At 44.5% G+C, this 24,020-nt stretch overlaps 2 protein-coding genes and 1 pseudogene across 9 annotated transcripts in view; all 3 read right to left on the reverse strand.

The window, feature by feature from the left end:
* LOC118375721 (collagen alpha-1(XXIII) chain-like) overlaps positions 1 to 18,727 on the reverse strand; it is a 65,533-nt gene extending 46,806 nt beyond the window's left edge. For all 8 annotated transcript variants that reach the window (XM_035762335.2, XM_035762357.2, XM_035762321.2 and 5 more), the window contains exon 1: positions 18,682 to 18,727. The gene's annotated coding sequence lies outside the window, so the exon portion shown is untranslated. The remainder of the gene's footprint in view (positions 1 to 18,681) is intronic.
* LOC127929806 (lysophosphatidic acid phosphatase type 6-like) lies at positions 16,812 to 17,732 on the reverse strand (annotated as a pseudogene).
* The window catches only part of LOC127929807 (collagen alpha-1(XXIII) chain-like), a 150,932-nt gene continuing 144,727 nt past the window's right edge, over positions 17,816 to 24,020 (reverse strand). Inside the window, exons 4-5 of the mRNA XM_052518245.1 lie at positions 19,858 to 19,865; positions 17,816 to 17,845 (exon numbers count right to left, since the gene is read on the reverse strand). Coding sequence (XP_052374205.1) covers positions 17,816 to 17,845; positions 19,858 to 19,865 — 38 coding nt within the window. The remainder of the gene's footprint in view (positions 17,846 to 19,857; positions 19,866 to 24,020) is intronic.

The following is a 24,020-nucleotide window of genomic DNA, read 5'->3' on the forward strand; positions in this document are numbered from 1 at the left end:
CAATTCTATAGTTTGGGTGACACCAGTTATTTATTAAGCAAGAACGTAATGTCATCTAAAACAATCATCTTTTTCCATTAAGTGAACTGTGTCCAGAATGAAGTAGATCCAAGTAAATGTTTTGAGTACCGAATGTTGAGCTGATAAGCCAGCACCAACTTTTTGAAGGTCCTAGTAGGTTTGTTAAAACCTGTTGCGACTCTAGGGGCAGTATTTCCATTTTTGGAAAAACAACGTTCCCGTTTTAAACGGGATATTTTGTCAGGACAAGATGCTAGAATATGCATACAATTGACAGCTTTGGATAGAAATCACTCTAACGTTTCCAAAACTGTAAAGATATTGTCTGTGAGTATAACAGAACTGATGTTGCAGGCGAAAGCCTGAGAAAAATCCAATACGGAAGTGCCCCATATTTTGAAAGCGCTGTGTTCCAATGAGTCCCTATTGAGCTGTGAATGTGCTATCAACCAGCTTACGCTTTCTACGTATTCCCCAAGGTGTCTACAGCATTGTGACGTAGTTTTACGCATTTATATTGAAGAATAGCCATAGGCGGCTACATTGCGTAAGTGGTCACCTGATGGCTCCCAGGGTGACTCTTGCGTAAAATACAGAGGTAGCCATTACTCCAATCGTTCCTACTGAAAAACGAATTGTCCCGACGGATATATTATCGAATAGATATTTGAAAAACACCTTGAGGATTGATTATAAACAACGTTTGCCATGTTTCTGTCGATATTATAGAGCTAATTTGGAATTATCACGCCCTGGTCGAGGTATTTTGTGTTTATCTTCATTTATTTGGTCAGGCCAGGGTGTGGCATGGGGTTTTTGTATGTGGTGTGTTGGTATTGGGATTGTAGCTTAGTGGGGTGTTCTAGTTAAGTCTATGGCTGTCTGAAGTGGTTCTCAATCAGAGGCAGGTGTTTATCGTTGTCTCTGATTGGGAACCATATTTAGGCAGCCATATTCTTTGTGTGTTTCGTGGGTGATTGTCCTTAGTGTCCTTGTTCCTGTCTCTGTGTTAGTTTACACAAGTATAGGCTGTTTTGGTTTTTGTTACGTTCTTTGTCTTGTAGTGTTTGGAATTGATTCGTGTTTTACGTTTGTTTATTAAACATGGATCGCAATCTACACGCTGCATTTTGGTCCGACTCTCCTTCACACCAAGAGAACCGTTACAGAATCACCCACCCTAACAGGACCAAGCAGCGTGTCAACAGGCAGGAGCCGCAGGAGAAGCAACAAAGGCGGCAACAGCGGCGCAATGAGGAATGGACATGGGACGATATATTGGATGGCAAGGGTTGATACACATGGGAGGAGATCCTGGCGGGAAGGGATCGCCTTCCATGGGAACAGGTGGAGGCAGCGAGGAGAGCAGAGGCAGCCGGAGAGAGGAGCCGGCGATATGAGGGAACACGGTTGGCAAGGAAGCCCGGGAGTCAGCCCCAAAAATTTCTTGGGGGGGGGCTCACAGGGAGTATGGCTACGCCAGGTAGGAGACCTGCGCAAACTCCCTGTGCTTACCGGGGGGCTAGAGAGACCGGGCAGGCACCTTGTTATGCAGTGGTGCGCACGGTGTCCCCAGTGCGGGTGCATAGCCCGGTGCGGTATATTCCAGCTCCTCGTATCGGCCGGGCTAGAGTGAGGTAAGGTTGAGCCAGGTAAGGTTGGGCAGGCTCGGTGCTCAAGAGCTCCAGTGCGCCTGCACGGTCCGGTCTATCCAGTACCACCTTCACACACCAGCCCTCCGGTGGCAGCTCCCCGCACCAGGCTTCCTGTGCGTGTTCTCGGTCCAGTCCCACCAGTGCCAGCACCACGCATCAGGCCTACAGTGCGCCTCGCCTCTCCAGCGCTGCTGGAGTCTCCTGCCTGTTCAGCGCAGCCAGAGTCTGCAAGGAGCAGCCAGAGCTGCCAGTCTGCATGGAGCAGCGAGAGCTGCCAGTCTGCAAGGAGCTGCCAGTCTGCAAGGAGCTGCCAGTCTGCAAGGAGCTGCCAGTCTGCACGGAGCCGCCAGAGCTGCCAGTCTGTAAGAAGCCGCCAGAGCTGTCAGCCTACATGGAGCAGCCAGAGCCGCCAGTCAGCGTGGAGCAGCCAGAGCCGCCAGTCAGCATGGAGCAGCCAGATCCGTCAGTCTGCCAGGATCCGCCAGTCAGCCAGACTCTTCCAGATCCGCCAGTCAGCCAGACTCTTCCAGATCCGCCAGTCAGCCAGACTCTTCCAGATCCGCCAGTCAGCCAGACTCTTCCAGATCCGCCAGTCAGCCAGACTCTTCCAGATCTGCCAGTCAGCCAGACTCTTCCAGATCTGCTAGTCAACCAGACTCTTCCAGATCCGCCAGTCAACCAGACTCTTCCAGATCCGCCAGCCAGCCAGGATCTGCTGGATTCAGCTACCTGCCTGAGCTTCCTCTCGGTGCTGAGCTTCCTCTCGGTGCTGAGCTTCCTCTCGGTGCTGAGCTTCCTCTCGGTGCCGAGCTTCCTCTCGGTGCCGAGCTTCCTCTCGGTGCCGAGCTTCCCCTCGGTGCCGAGCTTCCCCTCGGTCCCGAGCTTCCCCTCAGTCCCGAGCTTCCCCTCAGTCCCGAGCTGCCTCAGTCCCGAGCTGCCCCTCAGTCCCGATCTGCTCCTCAGTCCAGTGGGGTTCTGGGTGAGGACTACTAGGCCATGGTCAGCGGCGAGGGTGGACTATCCAAGGACGCGAGGAGGAGGGACTAAGACGGTGATTGAGTGGGGTCCACGTCCCGCGCCGGAGCCGCCACCATGGACAGACGCCCACCCGGACCCACCTTAGGGGGTTCTGTCACGCCCTGGTCGAGGTATTTTGTGTTTATCTTCATTTATTTGGTCAGGCCAGGGGGTGGCATGGGTTTTTTGTATGTGGTGTGTTGGTATTGGGATTGTAGCTTAGTGGGGTGTTCTATGGCTGTCTGAAGTGGTTCTCAATCAGAGGCAGGTGTTTATCGTTGTCTCTGATGGGGAACCATATAATCTACACGCTGCATTTTGGTCCGACTCTCCTTCACCACAAGAGAACCGTTACAGGAATATTTTTCGCCGTTTTCGTGACCGCAATTTCCGGCCGATTTCTCAGCCAAACGTGAAGAACAAACGGAGCTATTTCACCTCCAAAAATAATATTTTGGGAAAAAATAAACTTTGGCTATCTACCTGGGAGTCTCGTGAGTGAAAACATCCGAAGTTCATCAAAGGTAAACGATTTAATTTGATTGCTTTTCTGATTTGTGAAATGGTTGCCTGCTGCTAAGTAAGGTATAATGCTATGCTAGGCTATCAATAAACTTACACAAATGCTTGTCTAGCGTTGGCTGTAAAGCATCTTTTGAAAATCTGAGATGACAGGGTGATTAACAAAAGGCTAAGCTGTGTCTCAGTATATTTAATTTGTGATTTTCATGAACAGGAATATTTTCTAGGGATATTTATGTCCGTTGCGTTATGCTAATTCGTGTCAGGCGATGATTACGCTCCCGCATGCGGGATGGAGAGTCAGTAGAGGTATAAACAACAGGTTTCATATTTTGACTAGTTTATGTCCCAAGGACAGTTTGTACAGAGTTGTATTTCAATGCAACAGGTCAAACTGACAACGATTACAAGAGAGGGGCTCTGGGATTGTTTACTTTAGAAGGTGCCTATTCAGCTTGATGGGACACTGTATCATCTAATGTGTCTGATGTATAATTCTATATATAAGCAAAGTTTTTTTACATGCTTATCAATAATTCTGTATCTCTCCCTTTGAAAGGCTTCCTATGGCAAGTGCCTTGGGACAGCAGTTAAAGTTATCCGGATCCAGCTGTTAAGGGAGCTCGCAAATTAAGTAAGGCCTGGCCATTTTGTTTGTTTTTACCCTACGATTTTTACTACGCACAGGCCAGCACCCACACACAACCCACCTGTTAATGAATACGTGTTAGTGAATAATACTGATTTATTGTGTGGAGTCTTTTTATTTTTTTTACGGGTTTGAACGGATGCTGTACACAAATGATATTTTCTGAAGTTTCTATTGTCAGAGTTTTGGTTGCACACAAGTACATTCTCCTAATTATGATTTAGAAAGACAAGGCTTCTAGAGACAGAGCTATGCCCCTACATTGTGAGGAGAGCCACTAGATTGTAGCTTGGGCTAACCTTGCCCCAATATGCATGTGCCCTGGACCACATTTGGGAGATCTCTAGAGACGTGGCTCTGCAAAACAGACTATCTTTTGGCAATCATTGGCCATGAATGTTTTACTTTTGTCCCAGATCATTATTCTAATATGACTGATCTCACCGAACACATTGCCAATGTTGCTAAGAATAATTCCCCACAACCAGAGGGGACGCCTGCAACTTGGTTGGAATCCCTGTTTGGAAGTTGGGGATGCCAAATTGCCAAATGGGCTGCAGCGTGTATTTTTTTCTTAGTTTTTCTAATTTTGTTATTTAACATGCTGTGTATGTGTGTGTATTTTTGATAAATTCACTTCCGTTAATAGAAGTATAACCTTTACTATGATGATAGTATTACCATACTAATTTGATTGTATAACCCAGAATGAAGGGTTTGAAAATATGAAGTGTCTGGTTTTATGTGTTGATTTCCCTTACTTTAATAGAAATATGATAGACCCTTGTTTTGAGAAAGAAAGATATCTCAGTTTCAAGGTCTCAGCTTAGAAAAGAAGCCTCGTGAGGTAGTGGTCTGTCAAATACATGACCCCGGTATTGGTCAGTCACATGAATGAAGCAAACGTTAATGATGAATTATAGCTAATGAATGAGCTAAATCATGCAAATATGACTTGTCTGCAGTATATAAGAGAACTAACGGGACTACCTCGTGAGAGCTCCTGATCGACATGTGTACAATACTGCATTGAGTTGGTTGGAAACCTCTCCAGCGCACTGATAATAAACAATTATTCATTTAAGTTTGACTTCGGGTGTCTCTGTGTAGCTTTGGGCTGTTAGGTTCTATCTGCAAGAAGATGATTCTGAGATAATTGGCTTTAAAGTTCTGCACCCTCATTGGTTTGAATGGTGGCAGCAATTTTTATATTGTATTCCTTTGATCTTAACAACATGAATGTGGGTATTTAGAGTCATAGAGTCGTAGTAGTAGTAGTAGTAGTAGTAGTAGTAGTAATGCAGGGCTGAATGCTCTACAAACCCTAATTTCCTTCAATAATCACCACTGTGGTACATAACATGGGCGTGCAGGGCAGACAGTGTCTTCATCACCCTGTGAAACACACCTCCCTGTGTGTGCGTGTATGTGTATGTGTCTGTCTGTCTATCTATCTGTGTGTGTATGTGTGTGTGGGTGATACGTCTGGGAACGTTTAAGCAGCCCTGGTCCCCCTGAGACTCGTCAGAATGAGTAGATGAGGTGCGCACAGTGAGGTCACCGTTGGCAGGAAGACTGAATCAGACCAAAGGACGACTGATCTACGATCCCCAACAAGCCACACAACAGCCTGTGAACAAGACATTTGTGTGTGTTTGTTCTCTGCGTGACCGTATTGTGAGTCGGTCTACATCTGTGTGTTCTACATCTCTGTGTATGTCTACGTCTGCGTGTGTGTCTCTGTGTCTGTGAATGTCTACTTCAAACAATTAAACCTGTAATCTTTGTTGACAGTTACACAGTATATTAACCCTCTGAACTTGTGCTACTGACATCCAAACTGGAATATGAGAACAACTACGAAACAGCGGATAATATCTATTGTGACAAAAAGTTTAAAAAGTCTATGTGATTTATGAGAGGATGCCATGTTTATAAAGGTCCACTTCCATCCTGAATGGGGACATCACTAACTTCAGATATATCTCTTTCAGAGGAGGGCCAGTGGAGGACTGTAATGCCAGGATAAGGTGGGGCAGAGCCTGTGGTTGTGTGAGTGTGTGTGTGTGTGTGTGTGTGTGTGTGTGTACAGTAGTTTTCACTGTATGAGGCTGGACCACTTTTGGAAAACTGGTGGACCATTTCTACCCCCATCTCACGAGGTAAAACCAACACAACAGACGGCGAGGCGGAAAAATAAAAAGCTGGAATGCAAATAAAAATAAGACTGAACAAAAAGGCAGCACAACACTGCCAAGATCTCTTAATCTCATACCACAGAGGGAATGAGCAACAGAGACTGAGAGAGAGAGAGACAGACAGAGAGAGAGAGCGAGAGAAAGAGCGAGAGAGAGACAGAGAGAAAGAGAGAGAGAGACAGAAGGGAGAGAAGGGAGAGAGAAGAGATTGAGGGGGAGAGAGGGAGAGAGAAAGAAAGTGACAGAAGGGAGAGAGAGACAAAGAGAAGAGATTGAGAGGGAGAGAGGGAGAGAGAGAGAAAGTGACAGAAGGGAGAGAGAGACAAAGAGAAGAGAGAGGGAGAGAGAGACAGAGAAAAAGAGAGAGAGAGACAGAAGGGAGAGACGGGTGAGAGAAGAGATTGAGAGGGAGAGAGGGAGAGAGAGAGAAAGAAGGGAGAGAGAAGAGAGTGAGAGGGAGAGAGGGAGAGAGAGAGAAAGTGACAGAAGGGAGAGAGAAGAGATTGAGAGGGAGAGAGAGAGAAAGTGACAGAAGGGAGAGAGAAGAGATTGAGAGGGAGAGAGGGAGAGAGAAAGAGAGAGACAGAAGGGAGAGAAGGGTGAGAGAAGAGATTGAGAGGGAGAGAGGGAGAGAGAGAGAGAGAGAGAGAAAGTGACAGAAGGGAGAGAGAGACAAAGAGAAGAGAGAGGGAGAGCGAAAAATAGGCCTCAAATTGCCACTAAAACCTCAAATGGGGAGAAGGGAATATGGAATAATGTATTTTGGTCTGTGGGTTTTTGTCTGTTTGTATCCATAGTGACCTTGGCCATCTTGCCCCTTGTCCCACAGCAGATACTAATCAGGGAGGATTCTTGGAGCTGTGACTCTGCCTACATAAGCATTCCTCCCGATTAGACGGCTTTTAAACACATTTCTGGAAAATGACTTTGGCTGCAGGGGGTTTGGGTGTGTGTGTGTGTGTGTGTGTGTGTGTGTGTGTGTGTGTGTGTGTGTGTGTGTGTGTGTGTGTGTGTGTGTGTGTGTGTGTGTGTGTGTGTGGAGCAACGCCCCTCCTGGTTTCAGCATAGTATAGAAGAGGTATGAACTATGTGTTTAATACGCTCCCTGTTGTTGCAAGGCCTAATTATCCTGTTAGGGTTCAGAGCTGTGAGAGCTGAGGCCTGGGTGTAAACATGAAGGAAAGCTACACGTCTACATGGAGCAGACAGACAACACATGGTAACACATTCATAATTAGCGTGATTGAGCTTAATTGATATTGGGACACCAGAGAGACAGGGGAGGGAGACTATGCACTAATGAGGTGTGAGAGGTGTTTTTTTTCTCTCTCTCTTTCTCCCTCTTTCCCTCTCTCTCTTTCTCTCCCTCATGTATACTTGTCACAGGAGGAGACAAGGCATGTCCATCACAATGCAAGGTGAGGTCAGGTGAGAGGGAGAGGGATTGAAAAGAAAGAGATTGGAGACCTAAAGAAAGGGAACAGAGAGAAGGAGAGAGGGATCCAAAAAAAGGAAACGAGGACCAGTCACATCTGGATCCAATGCACAAATCCAGCCATCCACACTCTACGTCTCCCCTCTTCCCTCTCTCTGTCTCTCTCTCTCTCTTTGCCGTGGGGGAGACCTTGTATTGAACCATATACGCTAGGGATACGCATGCGGAATTAGGGATACATGACAATCATTCTCTTATTTCCAAAAATTGAAAGGAGCATTTCTCCGATAGCTGGCATATCCCGAACTGAAGAACACTATAAAGCATACCGGAGCTGCACTTAGGAGAGAAAATCACTGACATGCTGGAAGACTGATCCTTTTGATCTGTGCAGTGGCCTCGGAAGAAGAACTATAAGATTGCTTGAGTGTATGAGCTGTATGACAAACCTTGTCCATCAGTCTGAGAAGTGACACAAGAATAAATAATGTTGTCTGGGAATATGTTTGAGTGTGTGGGCATGTAAGTGTATGCATGTGTGTGTATTGCAGTGAAAGAGAGCATGTGTGTGTGTGTGTGTAAGTGTATGCATGTGTGTGTATTGCAGTGAAAGAGATCATGTGTGTGTGTGTGTGTGTGTGTGTGTGTGTGTGTGTGTGTGTGTGTGTGTGTGTGTGTGTGTGTGTGTGTGTGTGTATGCACGTGTGTGTATTGCAGTGAAAGAGAGCATGTGTGTGTGTGTGTGTGTGTATGTGTGTGTGTAAGTGTATGCACGTGTGTGCTTGTGGGTGAGAGGGAGAGACCATGTGTGTGTATCTGTGTTTACTCGTCCATGTTGTTCTCAGACATGCAGATTTTGATTGTTTGACAGTGGAGTGACTCTGTGTTGAAACTCTAACTCACAGACTATGATTTATGACAGAAAGAAGTGACAGGGGCTATAAAATGTAAGACATTGGCGCACACACACACACACACACACACACACACACACACACACACACACACACACACACACACACACACACACACACACACACACACACACACACACACACACACACACACACACACACACACACACACAGACTTATGTCAGGGATTGCACATACGGACTTGTCATTAACTCTGTTTACCATACTGCTAATTCTTCTAGCCAACCCAGCACCCAAATTAATTAATGAGCTGAATGCATATTAGCCTTGTGTCTCTCTCTCCCTCCTTCTCTCTCTCTCTTCCTTCTCTCTGTTTCTCTTTCTCTCTTCACTCTCTCAATTCAATTTTACATTTAAAGGGCTTTATTGGCATGGGAACAGATGTTTACATTGCCAAAGCAAGTATAATAGACAATAAACAAATGTGAAATAAACTATATAAAATGAACAGTAAACATTACACTCACAAAAGTTCCAAAAGAATAAAGCCATTTAAAATGTCATATTATGTCTATATACAGTGGCTTGCGAAAGTATTCACCCCCTTGATATTTTTCCTATTTTGTTGCCTTACAACCTGCAATTAAAATATATTTTTTGGGGGGGTTTGTATCATTTGATTTACACAACATGCTTTGAAGATTACAAAATACATTTTTTTGTAAGACAAAACAGAAAACTTGAGCATGCACAACTGTTCATCCCCCCCCAAAAGTCAATACTTTGTAGAGCCACCTTTTGCAGCAATTACAGCTGCAAATCTCTTGGGGTATGTCTCTATAAGCCTGGCACATCTAGCCACTGGGACTTCTGCCCATTCTGCAAGGCAAAACTGCTCCAGCTCCTTCAAGTTGGATGGGTTCTGCTGGTGTAGAGCAATCTAAGTCATGCCACAGATTCTCAATTGGATTGAGGTCTGGGCTTTGACTAAGCCATTCCAAGACATTTAAATGTTTCCCCTTAAACCACTCAAGTGTTGCTTTAGCGGTATGCTTAGGGGTCATTGTCCTGCTGGAAGGTGAACCTCCGTCTCAGTCTCAAATCTCTGAAAGACTGAAACAGGTTTCCCTCAAGATTTTCCCTGTATTTAGCACCATCCACCATTCCTTCAATTCTGACCAGTTTCCCAGTTCCTGACGATGAAAATCATCGTCAGGAATGGTGTTCTTGGGATGATGAGAGGTGTTGGGTTTGTGCCAGACATGACTTTTTCCTTGATGGACAAAAAGCTCAATTTTAGTCTCATCTGACCAGAGTACAGTCTTCAATATGTTTGGACACCAAACGTGTTTGCTTTTTTTCTTTCTTTAAGCAATGGCTTTATTTCTGGCCACTCTTCAGTAAATCCCAGCTCTGTGCACTGTACGGATTAAAACGGTCCTATGGACAGATACTCCAGTCTCCGCTGTGGAGCTTTGCAGCTCCTTCAGGGTTATCTTTGGTCTCTTTGTTGCCTCTCTGATTAATGCCCTACTTGCCTGGTCTGTAAGTTTTGAATGGGCGGCCCTCTGTTGGCAGGTTTGTTGTGGTGCCATATCTTTCCATTTTTTAATAATGGATTTAATGGTGCTCCGTGGGGTGTTCTGATATTATTTATAACTCAACCCTGATCTGTTTCTCCACAACTTTGTCCCTGACCTGTTTGGAGATCTCCTTGGTCTTCATGGTGTCGCTTGCTTGGTGGTGCCCCTTGCTTAGTGGTGTTGCAGACTCTGGGGCCTTTCAGAACAGGTGTATATATACTGAGATCATGTCACACTTAGATTGCACACAGGTGGACTTTATTTAACTAATTATGTGACTTCGGAAGGTTATTGGTTGCACCAGATCTTTTTTATGGGTCTTCATAGGAAAGGGGGTGAATACATATGCACTTTTTTGAAGCAAGTTATTTTTTTCGGGAGTTTATCAATATTGGATTTGTTTTCAAATGATTTGTGGTCAGTGTAATCTGAGGGAAATATGTGTTTCTAATATGGTCATTGTCACGTTCTGACCTTTATTTCCTTTGTTTTGTCATTATTTAGTATGGTCAGGGTGTGAGTTGGGGTGGGCAGTCTATGTTTGTTTTTCTATGATTTGGGGATTTCTATGTTTCGGCCTAGTATGGTTCTCAATCAGAGGCAGGTGTCATTAGTTGTCTCTGATTGAGAATCATACTTAGGTAGCCTGGGTTTCACTGTGTGTTTGTGGGTGTTTGTTTCCGTGTCTGTGTTTTTCACCACACGGTACTGTTTTGGGTTTCGTTTATTGTTTTTGTAGTCAGTTGTTCATGTGTACTATTTCTTATTAAAAGAACCATGGACACTTACCACGCCGCATATTGGTCCTCCAATCCTTCTCGCCTCTCCTCTTCGGAAGAAGAGGAGGAAATCCCTTACAGTCATACATTTAGCAGGAGGTTAAGATGTGCAGCTCAGTTTCCACCTCATTTTATGGGCAGTGTGCACATTGCCTGTATTCTCTTGAGAGCCATGTCTGACTTCAGCGGCCTTTCTCAATAGCAAGACCATGCTCACTGAGTCTATACATGGTCAAAGATTTCCTTAATTTTTGGTCAATCACAGTGGTCAGGTGTTCTGCCACTGTGTACTCTCTGTTCAGAGACAAATAGCATTCTAGTTTGCTCTTTTAAAAAATATATATATTTCCAATGTGTCAAGTAATTATCTGTTTTCCTCCTCATGATTTGGTTGGGTCTAATTGTGTTGCTGTCCTGGGTCTGTTTGTGTTTGTGAACAGAGCCTCAGGCTCTTCTCCAGGTTAATTTCCCTGTAGGTAATGGCTTTGTTATTGAAGGTTTGGGAATCGCTTCCTTTTATGTGGTGTTAGAATTTAACAGCTCTTTTCTATATTTAGATAATTCCCGGGTATCGGCCTAATTCTGCTCTAATTCTGCTCTGCATGCATTATTTGTTTTTTTTTTTACATCGTACACCGAGGATATTTTTTGCAGAGTCTCAGTTGCAGTGTCAATTTGGCCTTTGTCCCATTTTGTGAATTATTGGTTGGTGAGCGGACCTCAGACCTCACAACCATAAAGGGCAATGGATTCCACAACTGAAGTTTTTTTGGGCAGATCCCTAATTGGCATGTTGAATTTGACGTTCCTTTTGATGGCATAGAAGGCCCTTCATGCACCTTCATGCATCTCTCCAGACTGTTCACAACTTTGTGGAAGTTGCCTGTGGCGCTGATGTTTAGTCTGAGGTATGTATAGTTTTTTTGTGTGCTCTAGGGCAACAGTGTCGAGAAGGAATTTGTGTTTTTGGTCCTGGAAACTGGACCTTTTTTGGAACACCATTATTTTAGTTTTACTGAGATTTACTGTCAGGCCCCAGGTCTGACAGAATGTGTGCAGAAGATCTAGGTGCTGCTGTAGGTCCTCCATGGTTGGGAACATAAGCACCGGATCATCAGCACACAGTAGACATTTGACTTCAGATTCTAGTAGGGTGAGGCCGGGTGCTGCAGACTGTTCTAGTGCCCTCGCTAATACGTTGATATGCAGTACAAGTCAAAAGTTTGGACACCCCTACCCATTCCAGGGTTTTTCTTTATTTTTTTACTATTTTCTACATTGTAGAATAATAGCGAAGACATCAAAACTATTAAATAACACATATGGAATCATGTAGCAACCAAAGAAAGTGTTACACAAAAGATTTGAGATTCTTCAAAGAAGCCTTGATGATAGCTTTGCACACTCTTGGCATTCTCTCAACCAGCTTCATGAGGTAGTCACCTGGAATAAATTTAAATTAACAGGTGTGCCTTGTTAAAAGTTAATTTGTGGAATTTCTTTCCTTCTTAATGCAGTTGTGATGTGACAGTGTAGGGGTGGTATACAGAAGATAGCCCTATTTGGTAAGATACCAAGTTCATATTTTGGCAAGAATTGCTCTAGTAAGCAAAGACAAACGACAGTTCATCATCACTTTAAGACATGAAGGTCAGTCAATCTGGAAAATGTCAAGAACTTTGAAAGTTTCTTCAAGTGCAGTCGCAAAAACCATCAAGCGCTATGATGAAACTGGCTCTCATGTGGACCGCCACAGGAAAAGGAAGACCCAGAGTTACCTCTGCTGCAGAGGATAATTTCATTAGAGTTACCAGCCTCAGAAATGGCAGCCCAAATAAATGCTTCACAGAGTTTCTAGTATCAGACACATCTCAACATTCAACTGCTCAGAGGAGACTGTAAATCAGGCCTTCATGGTCGAATTGCTGCAAAGAAACCACTACTAAAGGACACCAATAAGAAGAAGAGAGTTGCTTGGGCCAAGAAACATGAGCAATGGACATTAGACTGGTGGAAATCTGTCCCTTGGTCTAATGAGTCCAAATTTGAGATTTTTGGTTCCAACCGCCGTGTCTTTGTGAGACGGAGAGTAAGTGAACGGATGATCGTCGCATGTGTGGTTCCCACCGTGAAGCATGGAGGAGGAGGTGTGATGGTTTGGGGGTGCTTTGCTGGTGACACTGTCTGTGATTTATTTAGAATTGAAGGCACGCTTAACCAGCATGGCTACCACAGCATTCTGCAGCGATACGCCATCCCATCTGGTTTGTGCTTAGTGGGACTATAATTTATTTTTCAATAGGACAATGACCCAACACACCTCCAGGCTGTGTAACGAGTAGTGATGGAGTCCTGCATCAGATGTCCTGGCCTCCACGATCACCAGACCTCAATCCAACTAAGATGGTTTGGGATGAGTTGGACCGCAGAGAGAAGGGGAAGCAGCTAACAAGTGCTCAGCATATGTGGGAACTCCTTCAAGACTGTTGGAAAAGCATTACAGGTGAAGCTGGTTGAGATAATGCCAGTAGTGCGCAAAGCTGTCATCAAGGCAAAGGGTGGTTCCATAAGTGTGATTTCATAGTTCTGATGTCTTCACTATTATTCGACAATGTTGAAAATAGGAAAAATAAAGAAATGAGTATGAGTAGGTGTATGAGTAGGTGTGTCCAAACTTTTCACTGGTACTGTGTATGTTGAAGAGGGTGGGGCTTAAGCTGCATCCCTGTCTCACCCCCGGCCCTGTGGAAAGAAATGTGTTTGTTTTTTAAATAAATTTTAACCGCACACTTGTTGTTTGTGTACATGGATTTTATAATGTCATATGTGTTTTCACCAACACACCTTTCTATCAATTTGTATAGCGGGCCATCATTCCAAATTGCGTCAAAAGCATGAGAAGACGTTGCCTTTGTTTGTGTTTGTTTGTTTGTCAATTAGAGTGTGCAGGGTGAATACGTGGTCTGTTGTACTGTAAATTGGTAAAAAGCCAATGTGACATTTGCTCAGTACACTGTTTTCGCTGAGGAAATGTATGAGTCTGCTGTTAATGATAATGTAGTGGATTTTGCCAATTTGGCTGTTGACGCATATCCCACAGTAGTTATTGGGGTCAAATTTGTCTCTACTTTTGTGGATTGGGATGATCAGTCCTGGGTTCCAAATATTGGGGAATATGCCAGAGCTGAGGATGATGTTAAAGAGTTTAAGTATAGCCAATTGGAATTTGTGGTCTGTATATTTTATCATTTCATTTGGGATACCATCAACCCCACATGTCACACCCTGATCTGTTTCACCTGTCCTTGTGATTGTCTCCACACCCTCCAGGTGTCACTTATTTCCCTGGTGTATTTATCCCTGTGTTTCCTGTCTCTCTGTGCCAGTTCGTCTTGTATGCCTTTCAAGTCAACCAGCGTTTTTCCCGTACTCCTGCTTCTATTCTCTTTTGCTAGTCCTCGCGGTTTTTGACCATTGCCCGTTTTCTGGACTCGGTACGCGCCTGCCTGACCATTCTGCCTGCCCTGACCTCGAGCCTGCCTGCCACTCTGTACCTCCTGAACTGGTTTTGACCTTTTGCCTGTCCACGACCTGTCCACGACCCCTTTTGGATTGGTTTGAGTCTTGATATTTATTAAACATCTGCCTCCCATGTCTGCATCTGGGTCGCGCCTTGTGCCCTTATACCACAGGCCTTTTTGGGTTGAAGGGTTTGTATTTTGTCCTGTATTTCATTCAATGTAATTGGGGAATCCAGTGGGTTCTGGTAGTCTTTAATAGTTGATTTTAAGATTTGTATTTGAGCATGTATATGTTTTTTTCTATTTGTTCTTTGTTATAGAGCCAAAGATTGGAGAAGTGGTTTATCCATACATCTGCGTTTTGGATAAATAACTCTAAACAAACAGCACAAAGAGTTTTCTCATTTTCCCAGAAGTGGTTAGATTCTATGGATTCTTCAATTACATTGAGCTGATTTCAACTATTGACTTTTTTCTAAACTGACATCAGTTTGGCACCAAAACATTTACAACAAAGTGATAAGTGATAAGATATATAAAGGAGATTTCATGCTGAAACCCTCATATTAAACACCAATGGTATTCACTAAGTTAATTGTTTAAGTTTTGGATGTTTCACAGCTTTGTCCTAATTTAAAAATGTTTAAAATCATCTTATTGCTCATCTCATTCAAATGTGATAAGGCCACACAGAAGGCCAGAGATAATTACAGACACCTGTGATAATCTGAAGTACTCAAAAAGGTGTCAAACTTGAAACCTGATGGTCATTTATTTGACCTTCATTTGACTAGGCAAGTCAGCTAAGATCAAATTGTTATTTATTTATTTTATTTATTTACGTTCAGGGGCAGAACGACAAATTTGTACATTTTACTCGATCTAGCAACTTTTCGGGTATTGGCCCAATGCACCTGCCACCCCAGTTTGCTGGTAAACTTCAAAAGTTTCTGGTAATATACCCTCCCTCTGCAACCCTAGGCACAATACATCCTGGTCCTGATCAGACATTGCCATTTGTGTTGATGAGAAAATATTATGGAGATTATGGACAGATGGAGTTTGGACAGAGTTTACGCAGACAAAGGTGCAGGCATTCGAGTACATACACACACACACACACACACACACACACACACACACACACACACACGAGGGCAGTCAGAGAACAGGTTGCCAGAGGGAGAGACAGGGATAGAGAGATACAGAGACAAATACAGATACATTGAGAGAGACAGGGACAGCGAGACAGATGGAGACAGACGGAGACAGATGGAGAGAGAGAGAGAGACCAGCTTATGTCTCATGTGGATTCTAGCTAGACCTCCAGTAACATTATGGGAAGCATGATCATTAGACCATGGACCAGCCTGCCGTCTGAGCTAATGAACCACATGATTCATCCACTGTGTATTCTACTGAATCTCACACTCGACCAGAGTTCTCACAGGAGTGTCTCAGAGACCTAACTGTATTGGACTGGCGAGTTTCTAGATCTAAAGTGAACCATGAATATGTTACTGTAAAGCAGGGGAAGGGGGGAAGGGGGGAAGGGAGGTCAGGTTGGGGTTAGAAGGGTGAACCAATTGGAAGAACAGACACTCATAATGAATGATGTTATGATTGGAGTTCGTTGGCGTACTGTAATATTCACTAAGCGTACTACGGTACAGACACTGACATACACCCAAACAAATAAAACCACACGCACCCCAACGCACACATGCTTGTGCAAAAATGGACAGACACAAAAGCATACAAAGAGACGCACTCTCTCATGTGCACACACACATTTTTGCCCCCACCTGTGACTAATTAGTAGCAGGCATTTCCCGTCAGGAAGGCTTCCCGGTGCCAGGCAAAGCAGAGAGCAGCCAGGCAGCCCTGGGAATCTGGGAACCCCATACGGGCTGGACATCCCAACATTCCCAATAATCACTGTTACCATGCGTAACATTTCAGTCATATAGCAGACACTCTAATCCAGAGCCATTTACAGTAGTGAGCGCATGCATTTTCATACTGGACCCCCATGAGAATCAAACCCACAACCCTGGTGTTGCAAGCACCATGCGCTACCAACTCAGACACACAGGACTATATTAAACAGTAACCAGTAGGAGCAGTAGCACACAGGATTCCCATTGCCCTGGGTGTGGTTTCAAAGCCAGTTATACACTTTGACAGTGAAGCTACCCTTACCTATGTGCATTAAAACCAGGGGTGAGCATACTCGGCCCGCGAGACCAATACTAATCAAATAAATGTGGGAGGAATGATTATTTTGGTTAACAAAAACACTCCAGGTCACACGAATGTCTAAAAAAACTAGACAGGAATGATGTAAAGATTATAATGGACCTATTTTCTATCAGGCAAATAGATTTTGAAAAAACTAATCTAAATCCTGATATGAACCTCGAGCCAAAAGGTTTGCCCACTCCTGGTTCAAACAGTGAGGTATCCTAACATACTGTATACTCGAATACACTGGCTAAAGCTCGGCAAGGGCTGGAGAGTGAATGTCTCTGGTGGGATGTAAACACGGTGGCTGGTAACAGTGAGTGCAGGGGGCAGCGCTGGGGGTCAAAGGTGAGGAGGTGTCGTGGAAGCCTCAGAGGTCGGCCACGCCCTCTGTGCGGTTGCAGAGCGACTCATGGAGTTCAGATGACAGTGAATCCTTAGAGAAAGCCTGCCTGTTTGTATTCATGCCAGGGGCAGTGGACTCCTATACAGCCTAGAATCAACTGGTCCTTGCCAATGTAGGACACTTTGACGAAGGCGTCTTTGGTGTGCCTGTGTTGATGCAGCTCCAGGGTGATGTCAGCAGCGTTCGGTGGCCATTGCATGTCAAAAACCCACAGATCCAAGAGACAGCGGATCTGAGTGGTGTCGTGGGCAGAGGAACAGCTTCCTGTTGAGCTCTGAGGTTGTGCCCTGTAGTGTGTCTTTTATGTTGCCCATCAGGGTGTGGAAGCCACCAGACACTTGGCAAAAACTCTATTGTCCTCACAATGTTAGTGGAACACACATAGACCTCTGTGGGTTGATGAAGTCTGTGTCCTGGATGGACCTCTTCCTCAGCCTCTCTCCCAGCTCATACAGCTGCTGCATGCCCACCGTGGTCAGCTGAGCTGGGTACATACCCCTGGTCAGTATGTTGGCCCGGCAGCTGTCCTCCACCGTTGAGGAGGGCCGTGGACCTCCTTCCAAGTCTGTAACCATGTAGTTGATCTGTGTGTGTGCTGGGGGTTCCAGGAGGTTAGGCACCCACTGGGCCTCCATGATAGACTTCAGTTCGGGCTCCGTGGCGGAACAGGACTTGAACGCGCTTAAGCCTGCAAGGAGAAGGCGGTATGCGAGTGCCGAACCTGTCTGAGTTGTTTCCGTCTTCTTCTGAGACCAGAGCAGGGATCCGAACGCCATAGATACCGAGCCCGGAACACCTACTTTGGCCCAGAGGTCCCTCATCCTCATAATTACTCTGCTGTCTAACAAAAATAGTATCCTATAAGGACAGCCAGCCCTGGAACTCTCAAGATCATCAACCAACTATCACCCTAGATGGGACGAGGCATGTTCCCTTGACACTAAGGGGGAGGGGAAGGGGGGGACAAAAAGGAACCATATTAGCATAAAGACACACAGACAAACAGACTCACAAATGAATTTGTATGCAGAGGTAATCTATGTTGATTCTCATTGCGACTAAAACACCAAACATCAACAATCAGACCGCAGAGACCAGAGAGACAGGGAATCATGCCCATACTGAGTGGAACAGAGAGTTGGAGTTTCCCATATGACCACTAGAGGCCACCAGATCACAGTTTAACAGAGAGATGAGAGCGTGACAACTCCGCACTCGACCGCACTAGGTTATCTATTGAACAGAAATCGAATATACCTATTGGTCTGAGGTTACAAGGGATTGTGTGGAAGTAGATGAACTATTTAACTCCAGACCCTCAAAGACTGGCCGATGACACTTGATGAAATAATCTATCAAACTGAACCAGTGAGTTATTTGAGCGTCACACTGAAAAGTCTTCTAATGCAACACTGCTGCTATGGCTCTGATCTGTCTCCTGTTAGCAGGCAGCAGCCATGATGTCATCATTACAAGACGTGGGGCTGGGAACAGACCTGGGGTGATAAACCAATTAGCCCACGCTAATCACACTGGGCTGTGTGTGTGTCTACAGACATTTTCAGTTGACGCACAGAGCAGGAATTATATTAATCATTGTTGAGAACACACTCATTGATGTTAGAAGTAAGTAAACAAGGCAAGGAATAAGGAGAGGGTAGGGGTGGGGACAAGAAAAGGATCACCCAAAAAAGAGAAGACAGAAAAACTTTTGATGGAGGGGATAGTAGCCCAAAATAGGCTAAGAGAATCTAAAAAAAAGTCTATTAAATTTACCGGGTATCCATCTCTCCCAGTCTTGCCCTGGTGAGGTTAGAGAGAGTAAAGCACACACCATAACAATTGTTAGAGCAGACGACCAACAAAACAACATTCACCATCAAAACACCTTACTGTAACACATGCAAACACACCGTCTGGAGACAAGATACGAGCGTGGTTCAATGAACTATAGCGCACAGCGATCCCCTATAAGGATCTCATATAAACTACTGACTATATAAACAGGATTCTATCCCTCTTATATCTGCCCTCTCAGAGAGACAGTACGCCAGCCTGCATCCCAAAAGGCACCCTATCAGAGCTGTGGTCAAAAGTAATGACCTATATAGGGAATCGAGTGCCATTTGGGACGCAGAGCCCAGTGAGTCAGTAGCAGCTGTGTGATATCCCAGCTCTCTCTCTTCCAAGGAACAGGACCCAGGACGGGTAGCGGCAGCTGTGTGATATCCCAGCTCTCTCTCTTCCAAGGAACAGGACCCAGGATGGGTAGCGGCAGCTGTGTGATATCCCAGCTCTCTCTCTTCCAAGGAACAGGACCCAGGACGGGTAGCGGCAGCTCTGTGATATCCCAGCTCTCTCTCTTCCAAGGAACAGGACCCAGGACGGGTCGCGGCAGCTGTGTGATATCCCAGCTCTCTCTCTTCCAAGGAACAGGACCCAGGACGGGTAGCGGCAGCTGTGTGATATCCCAGCTCTCTCTCTTCCAAGGAACAGGACCCAGGACGGGTAGCGGCAGCTGTGTGATATCCCAGCTCTCTCTCTTCCAAGGAACAGGACCCAGGACGGGTAGCGGCAACTGTGTGATATCCCAGCTCTCTCTCTTCCAAGGAACAGGACCCAGGACTGCAGCAGCAGTCTTCTACACCCGGAACATTTACCAGTCACTACCCTGGCCTGCTCTCTAACGCTCCACGGAATACTCAAAACACACACACACACACACACACACACACACACACACACACACACACACACACACACACACACACACACACACACACACACACACACACACACACACACACACACACACACACACACACACACACACACACACACACACACACACACACACACTCCTCCGTTTGGTCCATCTACTGGCACTGGGTGTGTGTGTGTGTGCGCGCGCGCGTGTGTGTGCGTGTGTGATACATCCTGGATGGTACTTACTGGAGCTCCTGCAATACACAAACAAACAAACAAACAAACAAACAAACACAAACAAACAAACAAACAGAAAAGAGAGAAGAGAAAACAATTATTAATACTGGTATAATGCATTCAACGTTTTGTTACAACATTTTCTGGTTTGTACAGCAATTAAAACAGACAAATGTTTGTACTTTGGTATTTTAGATCGGGGATATAGTTAAAGATATACATATCTTACAGAAAGAGCCCATTAAGGTTATTGCCAATAGAGCTTGTGGTAAGAGCCTTATGACAAACAGACTAGCACACACTGAGTTGACTTCTGGGTTATGGCTGTGTTTTGCATTAGGCTGGAAAGTGATTCAGAGTTTTACAGGGACATATTGGTACATTGAAAAAAGGAAAGGAAATAGAAAGTGTGATATAAAAAGGAAGGTTTGAGTTTAATGGCCCCACATCCCAGATAAGAATCAGAAGGGGTTTGAATCAGAATGGGTTTAAAGCTGTCTGGGCCTGGGATATCCTCTCAAAGCTCAAACTGTTCCTTTATTGTTTTCCTGACTGTACTGAAATGTTCTTTTTCAGAGATAGGCGATCTCTCCCTCTCTTTTTTCTCTTTTTTTCTCTTTCTCTCCCTCCCTCTCGTTCTTTCTCCTCTTCCATCATTCACTCCATCTGTCTCTCTCTCTCTCTGCCTTTCTTTCTCTCCCTCTCCTCCTCTTCTCTCTATGTCCCTCTCTCTATTAACTCTTAGCATGAACTGTTGGAGAAGTCTCCACTCTGGTCTAAAACCAACAATCCTGACTAAACTGATGAAGAGGAAACACAGAGGACCAGTTGAGCCTTATTAAGATTAACATACAGCCTTTGATTTCTGACTAATGTTGTTTATTTGGATCAAACCAATCATGAAAAGGTTCATTCTGATGTCTCTGTAATAACAATGAATGGCACGCTTTCATTCGGGGGTGGGGCCCCAACACTGAAAGGGAAACATGCCAGCAATACAACTACAACAACAACTGACGGAGTAATAGACATCAGAATGGGTCTAGTCTGAGTGGAAACAGACAGTTCAGGAGTAGTGGGGGTATTAAAGTAGGTAATAGATGTCAGAATGGGTCGAGTCTGAGTGGAAACAGACAGTTCCGGAGTAGTGGGGTATTAAAGTAAGTGGCCTTGGTTTGTGCAAGTCGGAAAGGCTCAGGAGCCTATCTACTGTTCCTATAGCATTAGACAGCGTGATATATAAGTACACCCCTAGACAGGACGCTAGTCTATCATAGGGAGATCATAGTCTATCTCCTTAATTCTGAGTGCCAAGCAGAGACACATTGGGTATGACTAGGCTGGGGGGTTTGAACTCCCAACTTTCCAATCGCAGGGCAGACACTCTAACCACAAGTTCACTGAGATACCCTATATACCCACTGCTGTATACACCTTTATGTGCATTGTTTTGTATTGTTAGGTGTTACTGCACTGTTGGAGCTAAAAACATAAGCATTTCGCTGCACCTGCGATAACATCTGCAAAATATGGGTACGCGACCAATAACATGGTTTTTTGTTACTGTTGTATCTGTGTAATTACTGTTTAATTACTGATCATGTTTAGAATCTAATCAGTGATCTGAGCTAACGGAGAAGTGAAAAACAGAGGAAGAGGAAGAGAAGGGAATGGAGGGGAAAGGAGAGTCGCTCTGGATAAGAGCGTCTGCTAAATGACTTAAATGTAATGTAAATGAGAGAGGTGGAGTGTGAGCCCAGCTAGCACATTTGGTTCCTTGGACGTTCTGGGAACGAAGTTATGTTTCCTGACCCCGGTGAAACTGAACTTTTTCAAAATGTATTTCCACCTGTTCTAGAAACAATCATTTGTAGGTTCTGAGAATGTTTTATTATGGTTCCCCGAAGGTTTCCCTGGGAGGTTTTATTCACGTTCTGAGAACGCAAATTCTAGGTGAATTGATGGTAATTCAATAACGTTTGTGGAAAAAGGTTTCAATAAGGCTTTTAATAACACTGCTTTCTTTAGTCTGGGTCAACTCTTTTCAACTCCAAGCACAGATAGGACACATGGACATGTAACATGTAGTTGCTTGGCCATTAATCATAAAAAAAACACATGTCTTTTTTTACTGTGTCATGGCGTCAGTGAGATTCAAACTTATGATCTTTTGTTCTCGACCAAAGGAATTAGTCCACCACGCCACCAGGATGGAGCTAGCCTTGTTTTTTTTAACCAATTACAAACCTTTTCAGTCTATTCAAACAGAACCCATTTCAAAGGAAACAAGCTTAGTGGGCAGGATTAGAGGGCACGGCCAACACACCCGAATACATTTAAAAGAGAATGTCACAACGTTTCAACTTCTTATATTTATCTCCAGCACCACCCCGACATCAACATATGTGAAAATGGCACGTTTCTATGTTTTGTAGTAAAAACTTATATAGAAAGGTAAGTGTTTCCAATGACATAATCAACCAACTAGTCGGCAATTAGTAGGCGATGCCTACTCAAAATTGGTATGAATCACAAAATCAAATCAAATCAAATGTTATTTGTCACATACACATGGTTAGCAGATGTTAATGCGAGTGTAGCGAAATGCTTGTGCTTCTAGTTCCGACAATGCAGTGATAACCAACAAGTAATCGAACTAACAATTCCAAAACTACTGTCTTATACACAGTGTAAGGGGATAAAGAATATGTACATAAGGATATATGAATGAGTGATGGTACAGGGCAGCATACAGTAGATGGTATCGAGTACAGTATATACATATGAAATGAGTATGTAGACAAAGTAAACAAAGTGGCATAGTTAAAGTGGCTAGTGATACATGTATTACAGTGCACAGTGCACACCAATGATGTCATTGGAAACACTTGTCTCCCGCTACCTTTTTTTACTACAAAACATAGAAACGTAGCATTTTCACAAACTATATGTTGATGTTGGGGTGGTGCTGGAGATGATACATATGCAATTGAAAAATGGTTTCCCCAAGATAGAGGAAAGAGAGTGTTAGGTTAAAGCTGAGAATGGAATGTACTGTGTTCTTAATGTTCTGAGAACATGACTTTATATAGAAATCTGTAGAAGTACTGAAATTCCCACAGAAGAACGTTGTTTCTTAAAGTTCTCTGAAGAATTTGAGAACCTTACTTTAAATTGAACCATGAACCTGTAGGAAATGTTATGCTGAAGTACTGAAATTCCCACCTAAGGTTCTCAGAACGTTATGTGCTAGCTGGGTATCCTGCACCATTCCCAGAACATTGTGGGAAGGTTGTATGCAAAATAATTATAGTACAACCACACTCTCACCAAGCTCTAAAAAACACATGGTTCTCAGAACATTATGTGCTAGCTGGGAGAGTGGTGGATGGTACAGAGGAGAGAGGAGAGGAGAGGAGAGGGAGAGAGGGGTGGGAGAAAGAGAGAGGGAGAGTAGTGAAGGGAGTGAAGGGACATAAGAAAAGAGGTAGGGAACAAACGTGAGAGGAAAAAGGTGTTGTGGTTTATGAGGCATGAAAGTCAATGAGGTTTATGGGCGTCTAGACACTAGGACAAGGACCTACTGGCCCAGACAGCTACGTAAACAAACACACCAGCCAGATAATTACATCATATTTTTTGCAGAGGTGGCAACAATTTAGCAGTGGGCCACCGCTGCTAAATGAATATAGGGGAAACACTGAGGCAGGTGGTCCTCCCTTTACTGGCACTGTTTGTGTATGTGTGTGTGTGTGTGTGCTTGAGTGTGTGTGTGTTTATCTGTGTGTTTGCATTTGTGTGTGTGCGCCCGTGTGTGCGGGCCTGTGTGAACCACTCCCATGATCTCATTGTCTCTCATTTTTACTCTGAACTCTGTGTGTATTTAACTTCCTCTTTGTTTTTCAAATAGATGAACATTTTTCGTCACACAAACAGAGCATGGTGTAATAACCAGCCAGAGCCGGGGCAACACAACAACCTAACCAGGCTGCGTCCTTATGGACATGAAACAAAAACAATTTTCGAGGCAGAGGCAGATCTAAACAGAACCACACATTTCCCCGGTCCTGGGACAACAAGAACTAGCATCTCCACATGAATACAAAACGCTCCATCGGTCCGTCTTTGAACTCCATCCTGAGAACGCCACGCGGCTGGAACGACTTAGGGCC

This window comes from Oncorhynchus keta, chromosome 4, assembly GCF_023373465.1.
Source record: "Oncorhynchus keta strain PuntledgeMale-10-30-2019 chromosome 4, Oket_V2, whole genome shotgun sequence".
Taxonomy (NCBI): domain Eukaryota; kingdom Metazoa; phylum Chordata; class Actinopteri; order Salmoniformes; family Salmonidae; genus Oncorhynchus; species Oncorhynchus keta.